Source organism: Hemicordylus capensis, chromosome 12 (genome assembly GCF_027244095.1).
Source record: "Hemicordylus capensis ecotype Gifberg chromosome 12, rHemCap1.1.pri, whole genome shotgun sequence".
Classification (NCBI taxonomy): Eukaryota; Metazoa; Chordata; class Lepidosauria; order Squamata; family Cordylidae; genus Hemicordylus; species Hemicordylus capensis.
Genome location: NC_069668.1, coordinates 10,847,202 through 10,860,625, shown reverse-complemented (window position 1 = coordinate 10,860,625; position 13,424 = coordinate 10,847,202). Strand labels below are relative to the sequence as shown.

General features: G+C 56.7%; 1 protein-coding gene across 2 annotated transcripts in view; it reads right to left on the bottom strand.

Moving 5' to 3' along the window:
- Positions 1-13,424, bottom strand: part of BLTP2 (bridge-like lipid transfer protein family member 2) — a 35,274-nt gene that overhangs the window by 1,218 nt on the left and 20,632 nt on the right. For both annotated transcript variants that reach the window (XM_053275409.1, XM_053275410.1), the window contains 18 exons: positions 12,862-13,052; positions 12,165-12,264; positions 11,877-12,079; positions 11,044-11,341; positions 10,319-10,476; positions 9,909-10,115; positions 9,300-9,399; positions 8,240-8,422; positions 7,516-7,637; positions 5,980-6,135; positions 5,052-5,173; positions 4,527-4,707; positions 4,075-4,161; positions 3,804-3,914; positions 2,843-2,978; positions 1,814-1,938; positions 1,477-1,578; positions 287-421 (listed from right to left, as the gene is read on the bottom strand). In XM_053275409.1, the coding sequence (XP_053131384.1) occupies positions 287-421; positions 1,477-1,578; positions 1,814-1,938; positions 2,843-2,978; positions 3,804-3,914; positions 4,075-4,161; positions 4,527-4,707; positions 5,052-5,173; positions 5,980-6,135; positions 7,516-7,637; positions 8,240-8,422; positions 9,300-9,399; positions 9,909-10,115; positions 10,319-10,476; positions 11,044-11,341; positions 11,877-12,079; positions 12,165-12,264; positions 12,862-13,052 (2,717 nt within the window). The remainder of the gene's footprint in view (positions 1-286; positions 422-1,476; positions 1,579-1,813; positions 1,939-2,842; positions 2,979-3,803; positions 3,915-4,074; positions 4,162-4,526; positions 4,708-5,051; positions 5,174-5,979; positions 6,136-7,515; positions 7,638-8,239; positions 8,423-9,299; positions 9,400-9,908; positions 10,116-10,318; positions 10,477-11,043; positions 11,342-11,876; positions 12,080-12,164; positions 12,265-12,861; positions 13,053-13,424) is intronic.

Below are 13,424 nucleotides of genomic sequence, written 5' to 3'. Positions count from 1 at the left end.
TTCCTTGGAGGATGGGGCTCCGTGGCAGAGCATCTGTTTTGCATGCAGAAAATCCGAGGTTCAGCCCCTGGCAGCATCACCACCAAGTGGGGCTGGGAGAGACTCCTGCCTGAAGCGCCCTGGAGAGCCGCTGCCCGTCAGTGTTGACAAGATGAGCCAGATGGGACCAGGGGCCTCACTTGGCGGAGGGCCAATTCCTATGTTCCTCCGACTGCTTGAGGCAGAAGAAGCTGGAACAAGGAAACGATGAGTGCCAATGACTGGACCACTCCGACCCGCCACTCACCTGGGCCACCAGTGCTTTGCGGCTGTCCCGCTTCACCGCCATGGCAAAGTCCAGCCACGTCCACGTGTTGTTGTGATACTCCAGGCACGGCAGCACCAAGTTAAGCTCCCCCCAGTCCACGCTGTTCTTCTCCCCCTGAGCAGAAACCGAGAAGCCACAGGTCAGCATGGAGCACTCCTGCCCGCCACCCCCCCCACCCCATCACCAAGTCCCACAACTTCCTCAAGAGTAGAAATGAACAAGGGCGGCAAAGATTAGAAGTGGTTTAATTTTTTGAAATCAAATGTCTTGGCAATCCGTTTAATGGAACATAGGGAGCTGCCATATACTGAGGTCCATACCCTTGGTCCATCTAGCTCAGTATTGTCTACCCAGACTGGCAGCGGCTTCTCCAAGGTTGCAGGCAGGAGTCTCTCTCAGCCCTATCTTGGAGATGCTGCCAGGGAGGGAACTTGGTGCCTAGATGCTCTTCCCAGAGCGGCCCCATTATCACCTGAGGGGAATCTCTTCCAGTTCTCACACTTCTAGTCTCCCATTCAAATGCAACCAGGGCAGACCCTGCTTAGCTAAGGGGACAAGTCATGCTGGCTACCACCAGACCAGCTCTCCTCCTCATGACATGACCCCTGATTCTAGTGCTATGAGAGAGAGGAATTTATCTCCATCCACTCTCTCCACACTATGCATAATTGTATAAGCCTAGAGAAAATCCTGCTGAACGAACGTATACCGTCTACTAGGCGGAACTATGCTAGCAAGTGGAAGAGATTTACATCCTATGCAGATACAGATGGGGTTCCGTCCCAAACGTGCTACCATACGGGAGGTCCTGCTTTATTTAACAGATCTTAAGACATCGCAAGATCTTGTGTTTCAAAGCCGCCGATCCTGGCTAACCACTTTACCCAGCCAACTCCGTTCACGAACAGCTTTGCCTAGCAAACTGAATGAGAAATAGTCCCCTGTCCCCAAGGAGCTTACAATCGGGGTGTGTGTGTGTGGAAATACAAGGGAGAGGCCAGCAACAGCCCTTGGGGGAGATGCTGCGCTGGGGTGGGAGAGGGCCAATTGCTCTCCCCCTGCAAAGTATAAAGAGAACTGGCACTTTAAAAAGGTGCCTCTTTGCTCAGTTAAGCAGGGGCTAAAAGCTGGGGTTGGGGGGTGGCTCCCCCTTCCCCCACCCCACTGACCTTGTAGCTGACACAGAGGGGCACTTGCGGGATCTTGATATAGATGAAGGAGTTGTTCATGGCGGCCCGCTCTTTCATCTTGTCGATGTCGTCCACCGGGTGCTGGAGGAAGGAGAGGCAGCTGGGGTGGGTGCCAGGGGCCCTGCTTGCTGAACAACTGTCCCCAGACCAAGCCCCTCAAGTTGGGGGACCCTTTGCTGCAGGCACCATTCCAGCCCAACGTCCTCCTGCCCTGGGCTCGCCCTCTCAACTTCTCCCCCGGCTGGGATCACCCTGCCTCGCAGGCTCCCCACGCCCCGAGCCCTCCATCAGCTCACGCCCCACAGGGCCGTTTTACCTCTGGCGTTTTGCGGAAGGAGCGCCGGACCCCCGACGTCCGGTTCAGTCCCTGCGCCATGGCTTTCCCGGAGCCTAGTGAGTCTTCGGAGACCATCAGCTGTCTGGGCTTCACCACCGGCATGCCTGTATGGGGCAGAGAGATGGGGGGCATGTGTGTGTGTGGTCATTTCCATTGGTATCTGGACATTGTCGATCTGCAGCCGTTTTTATACAGGTTTAAGAGTCATGGCTTTGCTTAAGAACTTAGGAATACAGGAAGCTGCCACATACCGAGTCAGACCCTTGGTCTATCTAGCTCAGTATTGTCTACACAGACTGGCAGTGGCTTCTCCAAGGTTGCAGGCAGGAATCTCTCTCAGCCCGATCTCGGAGATGCTGCCAGGGAGGGAAAGAAGGAACCTAGATGCTCTTCCCAGAGCGGCCCCATTTATCCCCTAAGAGGGAATATCTTACAGGGCTCACACTTCTAGTCTCCCATTCAAATGCAAACCAGAGCAGACCCTGCTTAGCCAAGGGGACAAGTCATGCTTGCTCCCACCAGACCAGCTCTCCTCTCCCCTTCAGAAAATCCTGGCAACTGGAGTTTGGGGAAGCTTCCAAGAATCCTGCTAGATCTCTCGGTCTAGAAGAGTGACAGTTCCCAGGTTGCCTGAAGTGAGGAAAGTGTGTTAAAATCCGCAGGCTAATCCTAATCCACAAGGAAGCAGAACCAGCAGAACCTCACATGCAGCATGTGATGAGTTTTTCCTTCTTTAATCTGGATTATTTTTGGTATGCTTGTCGGTATTCTATTGCAATGGATTACGGCCACACAATACAATGATGTATCCGTCCATATACCATTTGTGCTCTCAAGTCCCGCATTTGTGCCTGCATTGCGGTTTGGATGTTATCAGAGAACGTATTGAGTTCTGCCTGGTAGGCAGTGTTGGTGGCAGGCCACATGCATTATTAAAAAGTCTAATGGGCAGAAGGTAAAGCTTTTGCTTGCAAACGGAGAGAAGGCGGCTGGATCCTGCAAGCTCACCTGTCGTCACCAGCTTCGACTTGTCCTCCTCGTCCCCCACCTCCTCCTCTTCCACATTACGTCCCGGGAAAAAGAACCCCATCATCCGGTGGAAAAACTGGTGCGTCAGCTGGATGGTGAGAGGAACCACGTTCACCTAGGGTGGGGAGGGAGCAAGCATCAAGGCGTGTAGTGGTTAGAGTGTTGGGACTAGGACCGGGAAGACCCAAGTTCGAATCTCTACCCAACCATAAAACTCACTGGTGTCTCTGGGCCGGTCATGTCTCTCTCAGTGTAACCTACCTCACAGGGTTGTTGTGAGGATAAAAAATAAGCATGTACACCGCCTCTGAGCTCCTTAGAGGAACAGAGGAATACTTTTAAATTAAAAAACACCAGGCAGTTTCTTTGTTAAGCCCGGGGCTGCATATCTTTGGCCCTCCTGCAGATGCTGGATTACAATTCTCATCATCTGTGGCTGGGGATGATGGGATTCGTAATCTAGAAGCAACCGGGGGGGAGGGCTGATGCTGGTTTTGCTACTGCTGTAACCAAGGTATTTGACCCTGAATCGGCCGTGACGTTAAAAAATAATAATTGTGTGGCACTCAAACTCGGAACAATCCAGAGCAATTTGACAGATTCAGAGCAATGAGACAGATCGTATCCGCCTGCCAATTACTTTGACAACAGAAGCTAGAAAAGCTCGCTTGTAACACAGGGCCTGGTCTCGGCGATAGAAACATTTGCACAGAGTTCCAGAGGCCTCCCGGGACAAGGCCTAAGCAGTGGCTGACTACATAAACCACGCAAAGCATCGTCGAAGTTACAAAAATCCCAAAGGGATCAAACCCTCCGTGTCCCCAGAGCCACATGGACAACATTCTGTAGCAGGAATTCCATCCGTATTCCGACTGTGTGTGCGCTGAAGGAGGGCGGGGGGCAGAGAAGGGGCAGGCTGCCCCACCCCAGCTCACCTCACCTCAAAGTGCTCTTTGATGGAGATGCCGCCCACTGGCGGCCGGACCTTGCTGAATATACGCAGGGCCAGTTGGCGGCCGGACTGGCAGGCGTTCTGGGGACGGAGCACCACCTGCGAGACAGGGGAAGCAAGGCAGGCAGCGTGAAATCCCAGCTCCGACAGGCTTGCCTTCCTGAATTGCAGGAGCCCCCTGCTGCAGTTTCATGTGTCCGGACGAATTGATTAGGCTTCTCACCTGGGACTGCCGGGCTCCAGGCTGCCCCGAACTCACCTTGTAGATGGCGTTGGGCAGGAGGTTGTTCATGGTGACCCAGCCCAGTTCCAAGAGGTGCTCGGCTGTGTCGTCCGATTTGTTGACCTGCAAGAGGAAGGGTTGGTGAGCCCTCGGGGCATGGCTGCCCCTCGCTGCCCTGGGTCTAGCCTGCGCCCTTGGTGGGAGGAGAGCTGGTCTTGTGGTAGGAAGCAAGACTTGTCCCCTGAGCTAAGCAGGGGTTGCCTTTGAATGTGAGCACTGGAAGAGATTCCCCTTTTAGGGGATGGAGCCGCTCAGAGCAGAAGTTTCCACGTTCCCTCCCTGGCAGCATCTCCAAGAGAGGGCTGAGAGAGATTCGTGTCTGCAACCTGGGAGAAGCCGCTGCCAGTCTGGGTAGACAGCCCTGAGCGAGATGGACCAAGGGTCGGACTCAGTATACGGCAGCTGCCTAGGTCCCCGTGCCGACGGACCTTGCTGTACAGGAAGCGCTGGAGTTCTAGCTCAGCGATGCCCAGCTGCCCGTCCTCTTCGGTCAGGCGCCAGCGGGCCTGGGCAAAGTAGAACTCGGTGCGGCGAGCCACGCCAACGTCCTCTGGCTGCTTGCGGAGCTCCATCTTGTTGGCGCGCTGGAGCTGGAAGTCTTTGAAGCACCTGCAAGGAGGGCAAGGCCAAGGGGGCCCTGAGAGGCGGTGGCAGGGCTCGGAGGAGTGGGCCTCGCTCTCCGGAAGAGGGGGACGGGGCCGTCGCTCAGTGGAAGAGCCTCTGCTTGGCATGCAGAAGGTCCCAGGTTCACTCCCGGGCAGCATCTCCAGGGAGGGCTGGGAGAGACCCCACTGCCTGGAGCCTTGGAGAGCCACTGCCAGTCAGGGCAGACAACCCTGAGCCAGCTGGACCAAAGGTCCAACTCAGCAGGCAGTAGCTTCCTAGGGGATGGGGCTGTGGCTCCATGGCAGAGCACCTTGCTTGGCCAAACTGAAATGGAAGCGGAGACCTACCTGATCAGGATGTTCAGCTCCTCGCTCTCCTGCTGCAGTTCCGCCTTCTCCCGGCTCAGCTGCAGCTGCAGCTTCTGGTTGTGATCCAACAGGGATTCATTCCGGCCATCATCTTGGAGGGACTGTGGGCGGGTGGGGGTGGGGGTGGGGGTGGGGGTGGGGGTGGGAGAGGAGGCGTGGAAATCGTCCTTAATTTATATCCAGCAGTTTTACATACCTTTTAAAGACAAAGGAACACAGCCACCCCCACCCCCACGGAAGCAGTGTCACAATCAAGAAGTAGCAATAATGCAGTCAGGGATTATACAAACACGATGCATCAATATATATGTATTTATTGTATATGTATCGACTGCTTTTCAACCCAAGTCCCCAATGCGGTTTACATAGATAAATAAATAACTAAAACTAGCTGGGCCGGGCACAGAGCATCTTCCCCCCTTCCTTCCTTCTTCCCCCCACCCGTCCGTCCGCCTTCCTCCCCCTGCCCGCCGCCATTCGCCGCCATTCCTTCCCTGCCAGCCCGCCGGTGGCTACTGCCGCCATTTTCTTGCCCCCCACCCATCCCCGCTTGCAAACTCTTGCGAGAGCTGCCACTCCTGGATTCTACCCAAGACAACCACAGGGCTCTGCGGGCACCAGGAGTCGAAATCGACTTGGCGGCACACTTTTCCTTACTCCGTTTCCTGCCAAGCTACAGCCAGGAAGCCTTTATAATTAATTGCTGCACCTTCTGACTGTCTCCCCATTAAAGCTAGTTGGGGATCTGGCTGCAAGTTGTATCCTGGCGTTGCTGTTATTTCTGCCAAGACTGTCCCCGAAAGGTTTTGAGCCGGATCACAAATCCGTCATATGGGGAGGAACGTCCTCATACGGCAAGGCACGGGCCAGCCAGAGGTCATCTCCCCCAACACACACGCGGTCTGACCTTCATGACCGCATACATCTGCTTCTCCAGGTGCCGGATCTGGGCCACGTGCTGTCGGACGGCCTCCTGGAGATGCAGGATGCTGCTGCGCTGCTCCTCAGGGTTGCTCGAGATCTCCAGCTGGAAGCGGACCCGCTGCTTCTTCTCGCTGTGCTCCTGCGGTGGGGTGGACAGAGGCCAAAGCTCAGAGGTAAATATGGTCCTTTTATTTATTTTATTTTGCATTGATATACCGCTTTCCAGGCTAGCCTCCCAAAGCCGTTTACAAAGAACTTATAAACCACCAACAATACACCAAGCCACACGTTTGCATCTCTACATAGGCCTTAGTCTCGCTTCTTTCTTCTCTCCTTCCCTCAGAGCAAGAGGAGAGGAGAGCTGGTCTTGTGGCAGCAAGCATGGCTTGTCCCCTTAGCTAAGCAGGGCCCACCCTGGTTGCATAGGAAAGGGAGACCAGTGTGAGCACTGGAAGAGTTTCCCCTCAGGAGATAATGGGGCCGCTCTGGGAAGAGCATCTAGGCTCCAAGTTCCCTCCCTGGCAGCATCTCCAGAATAGGGCTGAGAGAGATTCCTGCCTGCAACCTTGGAGGAGCCACTGCCAGTCTGCGAAGACAATACTGAGCTAGATGGACCGGTGGTCTGACTCAGTATATGGCAGCTTAAGTAAGATGGTCGCTGGTCACTCTCTGGTGGCAGTTGGGGGGAGTTCTTTTACCCAGAACTCCCCCCACCCCGGGTTAGCGGCTGACATTGAATGCGAACTTTCCTCCTTTAAAAAAAAAAACATTTTGGGGTGATTTGCAAAAAATTGCACGAGTGAATGAGGAATGAAAGAAAGAAAATCCATTCCTTTGCATTGAAAAGGGTTTTCAAATGGCTTCAGATATACAGGAATTTAAGAAGACGAGGATTCTCAGCAGGGTTCCCTGTAAAAGAGAATCCCAGATGCTGCCAACCACAACTCCCATCATCCACAGCCACAAGCCGATGCAGCAGGGGTGATGTGGTCAACAACAGTTGGGACTCCCTGTTACGCCAATTCCCAGGCATTTCCCTTTATAATCGCTATTAACTGCACTCGCCAGCTAACACACATAAAAATTATCCCCTGATAACTAAGCAAATAGGGACCTTTTAAAAGTGGTGATTCTCTTTACTGAGCAGGGGAAGAGCAGCTGGCCCTATCCGTCCCCAGCACATCATCCCTCCGGTGGCTGTTGCTGGTGTCTATCTTCCATTTCTTTTTTAGATTGTGAGCCCTTTGAGGACAGGGGGCCAATTCAGTTATCTATCTGTGTAAACTGCTTTAGGAAGTTTTTGTTGAAAAGCAGTATATAAATATTTGTCTTATTCATCTTCGTAAATAAGGAGAGCAATACGGCTCAGGACTGCCTACTCTTGACTGGCAGGGGCTGTTTTGCAACGTGCTCAGCAAAGTGTGATGCTCACTCTCCCGTACCCCGCCCCCCATGCACAAGCCAATCCCCACTTCAGCACCCCTCCCCGCCTGCCCTACTCCCAGCCCCAAAGAGGCACCTTCCGCTTAGGCTCAACGTGCAGCAGGAGGTTGTTGACGATGTCGAGGATCATGGCATACTGAGCCGGGTTGGTCGAGATCTCCAGGTCATGGTGGATGAGAGTGAAGGTGTCCACGGCCCCTGGAAAGAGGGGAGGGAGCAGGTGAAGTGGCTGGGAAGGGGTCGGAGAGGGAAAAGCATGCGTGTGTGAATGGGCCATTGCCGAGGGCCCTTCCCCATCAAAACACAAGGTGTTGCAGTGGAGCCAGTTCCAAGACGTGTGAGCACTCCAAGAGAAGGGGGCAGAATTAACCTATGGAACTCTTTGCCACGGGATGTGGCGGTGGCCACCAGCTTGGGTTGGCTTTAAAAAGGGGCTTAGACCAATTCTCGGAGGACAGGCCTGTCGATGGCTACTCGTCTGGATGGCTAGAGGTTGCCTCCAGGCTGAGGCAGGAGAGAGGGCATGCACAGACCTCTTGCCTGGGGGCTCCCCAGAGGCATCTGGTGGGCCACTGAAGGAAACAGGATGCTGGACTAGATGGGCTTCCTTGGGCCTGATCCAGCAGGGCTGTTCTTATGACAACACTGCACGCATCAACTGAGCACCAGGAAACGAGTTTGGCTTTTGCAAAACCGGGAGGCCTTGGGCCTGATCCAGCAGGGCATGTTCTTAAAATGCCCCGCCGCCCCAGCCTGCTGGCTCCAGCCCCCACTTGCTGCCCCCGCCCCCCTCACCGTACCCTCCTGCTTCTTGAGCAGGTCTTCCTTCTCGGGGTTCTCAGGCAGCTCGGGGGGTTTGATCTGGGTGGCCAGCTCAGGGTCGATGTCGTGGCTGTAGCTGATGTAGTACATGCGGCAGCTGCATCGGGAGATGATCCGCTGGACCTGTTGCGTCGGCTGGACCTCGTGCGGCTGGTTCCAGTCTGGAGGGAGGCAGGGGCAGAGGGCCAGGGCCAGGGGGTGAGCCCTTGGGGGCCGAGGGACCAGCATCAGCTGGCGTGGGCCACCATGTGGGCTGCAGGACGCGGCTGGGAGCTCTGAGCCCAGCTGGCAGTGGACTTGCCTGGTGTTCGAGGAGCACCTTCCGTACGAGGCAAGGCTCTAGAATTGGGGGCTTTTTAGGCTCGAAGAAAGATGACTAAGGGGAGACATGACTGGGGACAATCAAATCATGCAGGGGGCAGAGAGAGTGGACAGAGAGAACTTCTCCCATTCTCTCAATGCAAGAACCAGGGGGTTATTCCATGAAACGGACTGCCAGGAAATTCAGGACCAGCAAAATGAATCTGTGGAATTCTCTGCCACCGGGTGTGGCGATGGCCACCGGCTTGGATGGCTTTAAGCAGTGCTTAGACAAATTCATGGAGGACAGGGGGCTATCCACGGCCACCAGAGGCTTATAGGCTACCCTCTAGGCTCAGAAGCAGGATGCCTTTGAATCCCAGTTGCTGGGGGCCAACAGCGAGAGAGGGGGAACCAGTGTTCCTTCTAACAGGCATTCCCAGATGTTGTTGACTACAACTCTCATAATTCTCTGCCAACGGCCACTGCAGCCGGGGTTGTAGTGAACAACGCCTGGGAATCCATTCGAGGAAACAGTGCTGGGGGCAGGAGTGGGCACGCCACCTCTTGCCTGTGGACGTCCCAAAGCATCTGGTGGGCCACTGGGGGAAACAGGGTGCTGGAGTACATCGGCCTTGGGCCTGATCCCACAAGGCTGTTGCTCTCTTCTCCTTCTCAATCCCCGCCTCGGCACTCAACTCACCAGCCTGTGGGGCAATCTGCTGTTGGCATACTGACCTGTGGTGGTGCTAACCATGCCTCCCACGGCTTGCCCGCTCTCCATGAGCTCCTGCACCGAGTCGAGGCTTCGCTGGCGGTGCTCCTCGATGTTCTTGACCTGGAGAGCAAAACGGGGAAGGAGGCAGTGGCAAGGCGGAGGCTCCCCAAGAGCTGGGACAGCCACCACCACCACCCACGGGTGGGATCTCTCCCTGGGATCCTCAGAGGCACTGAAGTCTCCAAGCTTTGTTCAGAGAAGGCTCAGCCAAGTGTTTGCTACAATCCTCCATTTCTGGGCCTGCCTTCCCTGCTTTCCATAGGAAGTTGCCACATACTGAGTCAGACCATTGGTCTATCTAGCTCAAGATTGACTGGCAGTGGCTTCTCCAAGGTTTAAGGCAGGAGTCTCTCTCAGCCCTCTCTTGGAGATGCTGCCAGGGAGGGAACTTGGTGCCTAGATGCTCTTCCCAGGGTGGCCCCATTTATCCCCTAAGGGGAATCTCTTCCAGTGCTCACACTTCTAGTCTCCCATTCATATGCAACCAGGGCGGAACCTGCTTAGCTAAAGGGAACAAGTCAGGCTTGCTACCACCAGACCAGCTCTCCTCTTCTGCGACTTCTCCTCACCTCCAGCCAGAGCTGCATGTCCTCGTGTTCGGAAGGGCAACTTTCGGTGGTGGCGAAATACTGCATCCCGTCCAGCAGGCATGTCCAGGATGTCTTCTGCTTAAGTGTGTCTCCGTACCAGGCAGGATGGTGCTGGCACTGGAGCAGTTGAGCCTTGGCAGCCGAGACAATCACACAGCCCTCCGTCTCTGCTCCACGGAGGACCATCTGAAGGGGAGGAGACAGAAGCGCCGTGAAGCCACCCTGCAGGCTAAATAATCCTTCCCTTTCCCTCTGAGTCCAAGAACTTGGGGCAAGCCCACTGAAAAGGCAATGCCCCCTGTTTTCCCCACACAGGCCGCCCAAAACGGGGATGCCGCAACCTCGTTGCAGCCGGTGTGTGTGTGTGTGTAGTGCTTCCACACGGGTACCTGGCAGTTGACCAGCTCAATAAGGCAGTTGTGGTTGTAGATGTCGTCTGTCTGGCAGGCCGCAATGCCACACAGCTGCTCACTGACCCCCGACTCCTCCTCCGTGAAGACCACAAACTTGTCCGTCTCCTCAATCAGCTTCTGCAGCATGTAGGCTCCTGGGAGGAAAGGAACATAAGAGCAGCCCTGCTGGATCAGGCCCAAGGCGGCCCATCTAGTCCAGCATCCTGTTTCCCACAGTGGCCCACCAGATGCCTCTGGGAGCCTACAGGCAGGAGTTGAGGGCGTGCCCTCTCCCCTGCTGTGACTCCCCTGCAGGCATCCTGCCTCTGAGGCTGGAGGTGGCTGATAGCCCTCCGACTAGTAGCCATTGATAGACCTCTCCTCCATTAAATTATCCAAGCCCCTCTTCAAGCCATCCAGGTGGTTGGCTGTCACCACATTCCTGCCTGCAACCTTGGAGAAGCCGCTGCCAATCTGGGTAGACAATCCTGAGCTAGATAGACCAAGGGTCTGACTCAGGATATGGCAGCTTCCTATGTGCAACAGAGGTCTGCCCATCACAGGGATTAGTCAGGATTAGGCCCAGGGGCAGCCCCTTTCACAAGGTGAGCTGAGGCCAGACTCCTTTCACAGCCCCCTCAATGGCCACTCCTCGGAGCAGACGGGGGGGTGTGTGTGCCCACCTCAGCAGACAGGGGGGATCCACTGCTGGCCCAACTCACCTCCAGAGGGGCTCCGCTCCGTGCGGCCGCTGCTGGCCGGCATGCTGATCGGCCGCAGAGGGGGCTGGGGGCTGGTGGCCGGGCCCCTCTTGAGCTTCTTGGCCGGCAGCTGCGTGTCGATCTTCAGCCCCTTCAGCGCTTCCGTGGAGAGGTTGCGCTTGAGGACGGCGGCTTTCTTGTAGCTGTCGTAGAGGCCAAAGGCGATGTCCCGGTTGATGGTGGTCCAGGAGGCCCGCAGGTCCACCAGGTGCAGCTGGTGTGTGTGGAAGACATCGTCCGCGTCACGTGCCACCAGCTCCTGCCAAAGAGGGGGAGGGAGGCCCGTCTGCACTGACTGGCAGCGGCTCTCCAAGGTTCCAGGCAGGAGTCTCTCCTAGCCCTACCTGGGAGAGGCTGCCAGGGATTCAACCTGAGACCGTTTGCATGCCAAGCAGATGCTCTCCCACTCAACTACGGAGGTTCCCACTGAACATATGACGCTGCCAAATTGAGTCAGACCCATGGTTCAGGATTCCCTACACTGACTGGCAGCAGCTCTCCAAGGCAGGAATCTCTCCTAGCTCTAACTGGGAGGCTGCCAGGGACTGAACCTGGGACCCTCTGCATGCCAAGCAGACCTCCTGCCACTGAGCCATGGCCCTCTCTCTCGACTGTATCTCTTTGGCAGGAATTTGGCGAGGTTGGGTGGGAGAAGGAAACTGCCCCCCCCCCAAGGCCAACGCATGGCGGTTCGGGCAACAGAGAGACTCAAGACGCAGAGCGTTGGGCAGAGCCATGCCGCCTGGCTTCAGGAATCCCTGGCCCTTGGGCTGGACGCGGAGGGGCGTGTCTACCTCCTCGGCTGTGCGGGCACTGTGGCGCTGGTAGGCGAGGGAGGAGAGGCTGAGCAGGTGGGTCTTCTTCACGAGGGAGTCGAGGCGGTGGTCGGCGCTCTCGTCGCAGGTCGAGGCCATGAGGTGGACGGTGACCTGGCTCAGGTCGCTCAGCATCTGGGTGACGCTCCACTCGGAGATGAGGCGTCGCATCACCGTGCCAGCTGTGGGCAGAGGGCCGTCAGAAGGGGGGGGCCCGGCCGTCTCCACCCACTGCCCCCCACCCCACCCTCGGCCCGGCCTCCTCACCCTGGGGGATGAGCCGCTGGGTGCCGCGGGTGAAGACGTGCCCCAGGGAGCATTCCAGCTGGATGCCACGCTGCTGAGCAAAGGAGGCCCAGTAATGCACCTGCGCAGAGGAAAGAGCGAGGGAGCGAGCGCTGTGTGTCTCCACTGCTAGCCCACCACATCCGGGCAGACCCGAGTTCAAATGCCCCTTGGGTCATGCAATTCACTGAGGGACCCTGGACAAGACGCTCGCCTCTCAGCTGAACCTACCTCACAGGGCTGTTGTGGGGATGAGAACACAACCCTGGGCGCCACTCTGGGCTCCTTGAAGCACCTCTCCAAGGTTTTTTAAAAAAAATTATTATTATTCGTTTGATTTCTATACGGGAGTTTTAGGGCGGGAGTCTTTCCCGGGCCAACCCGGGGATGCTGCCAGGGATCGAACCCGAGACCTTCTGCACGCAGAGCACACACTCGACCACCGAGCTACAATCCTTCCCTGGACTTTACCTGGGAAGGTGGCTTATACTAGGCTGGTTCTGGCGACCAACCGCTGGGCAGGGGGGTCCAGCCAGGCTTCAAGCCCCTTGTCTAGCAAAGCAGGCACTCAAACCAACTAGGACCCCATCCCCACAGAGGGCATGCAGGGGTCCCCCGTCCAGGCCCCGACCACCCCAGGACCCGCTTCGCTTCTGCCCAGGGGCCATCTCGGTCTCACCTGGAGCTTGGGGAAGGTGGCCGTGAAGGAGAGCTGCCGGTAGTGCTGCCCCAGCTTCTTCTTGCTGGGCTTCAGGTTGCTGAAGAGCGGCCCGCGGCAGATGGGACGGGTGACGCTGGTCCAGGTGGCCCAGAAGTTCTGCATCCAGCGCAGGGTGGTGCTGTACAGCAGGATGCGGGGCTGGGAGGCCTCTGTGGGGCCGCCAGAGGGAGAGGCGTGAGAGCCGGAGGACCCGTGGCCCCTCTCCCAGGGAGCTCCAGAGGCTGTGGACTACAACTCCCAGAATCCCCGGCTGCAGGGGCTGTGGCTTGGGGGTCCTGGGAGTTGTCATCAGCCACATCTGGGGATCCCTGCGAGAGGGAAGGATGAGCAGGACCCAGCCCCAGACTCAGGGAAGGAGAGGGCCAGTTGCTCTCCCCGTGCTCAATTATCCAAGGCAAGCCTGCTTAGCAAAGTGAACGGTTCAAACGGTTCGTGCCTGCTGCCGCCAGGGTGGCTCTCCAGCCCGACGCGCCGGGCTTCCCTCCTGCACCAAGAAAGGGACAGGGCCCAGCTGCACATGG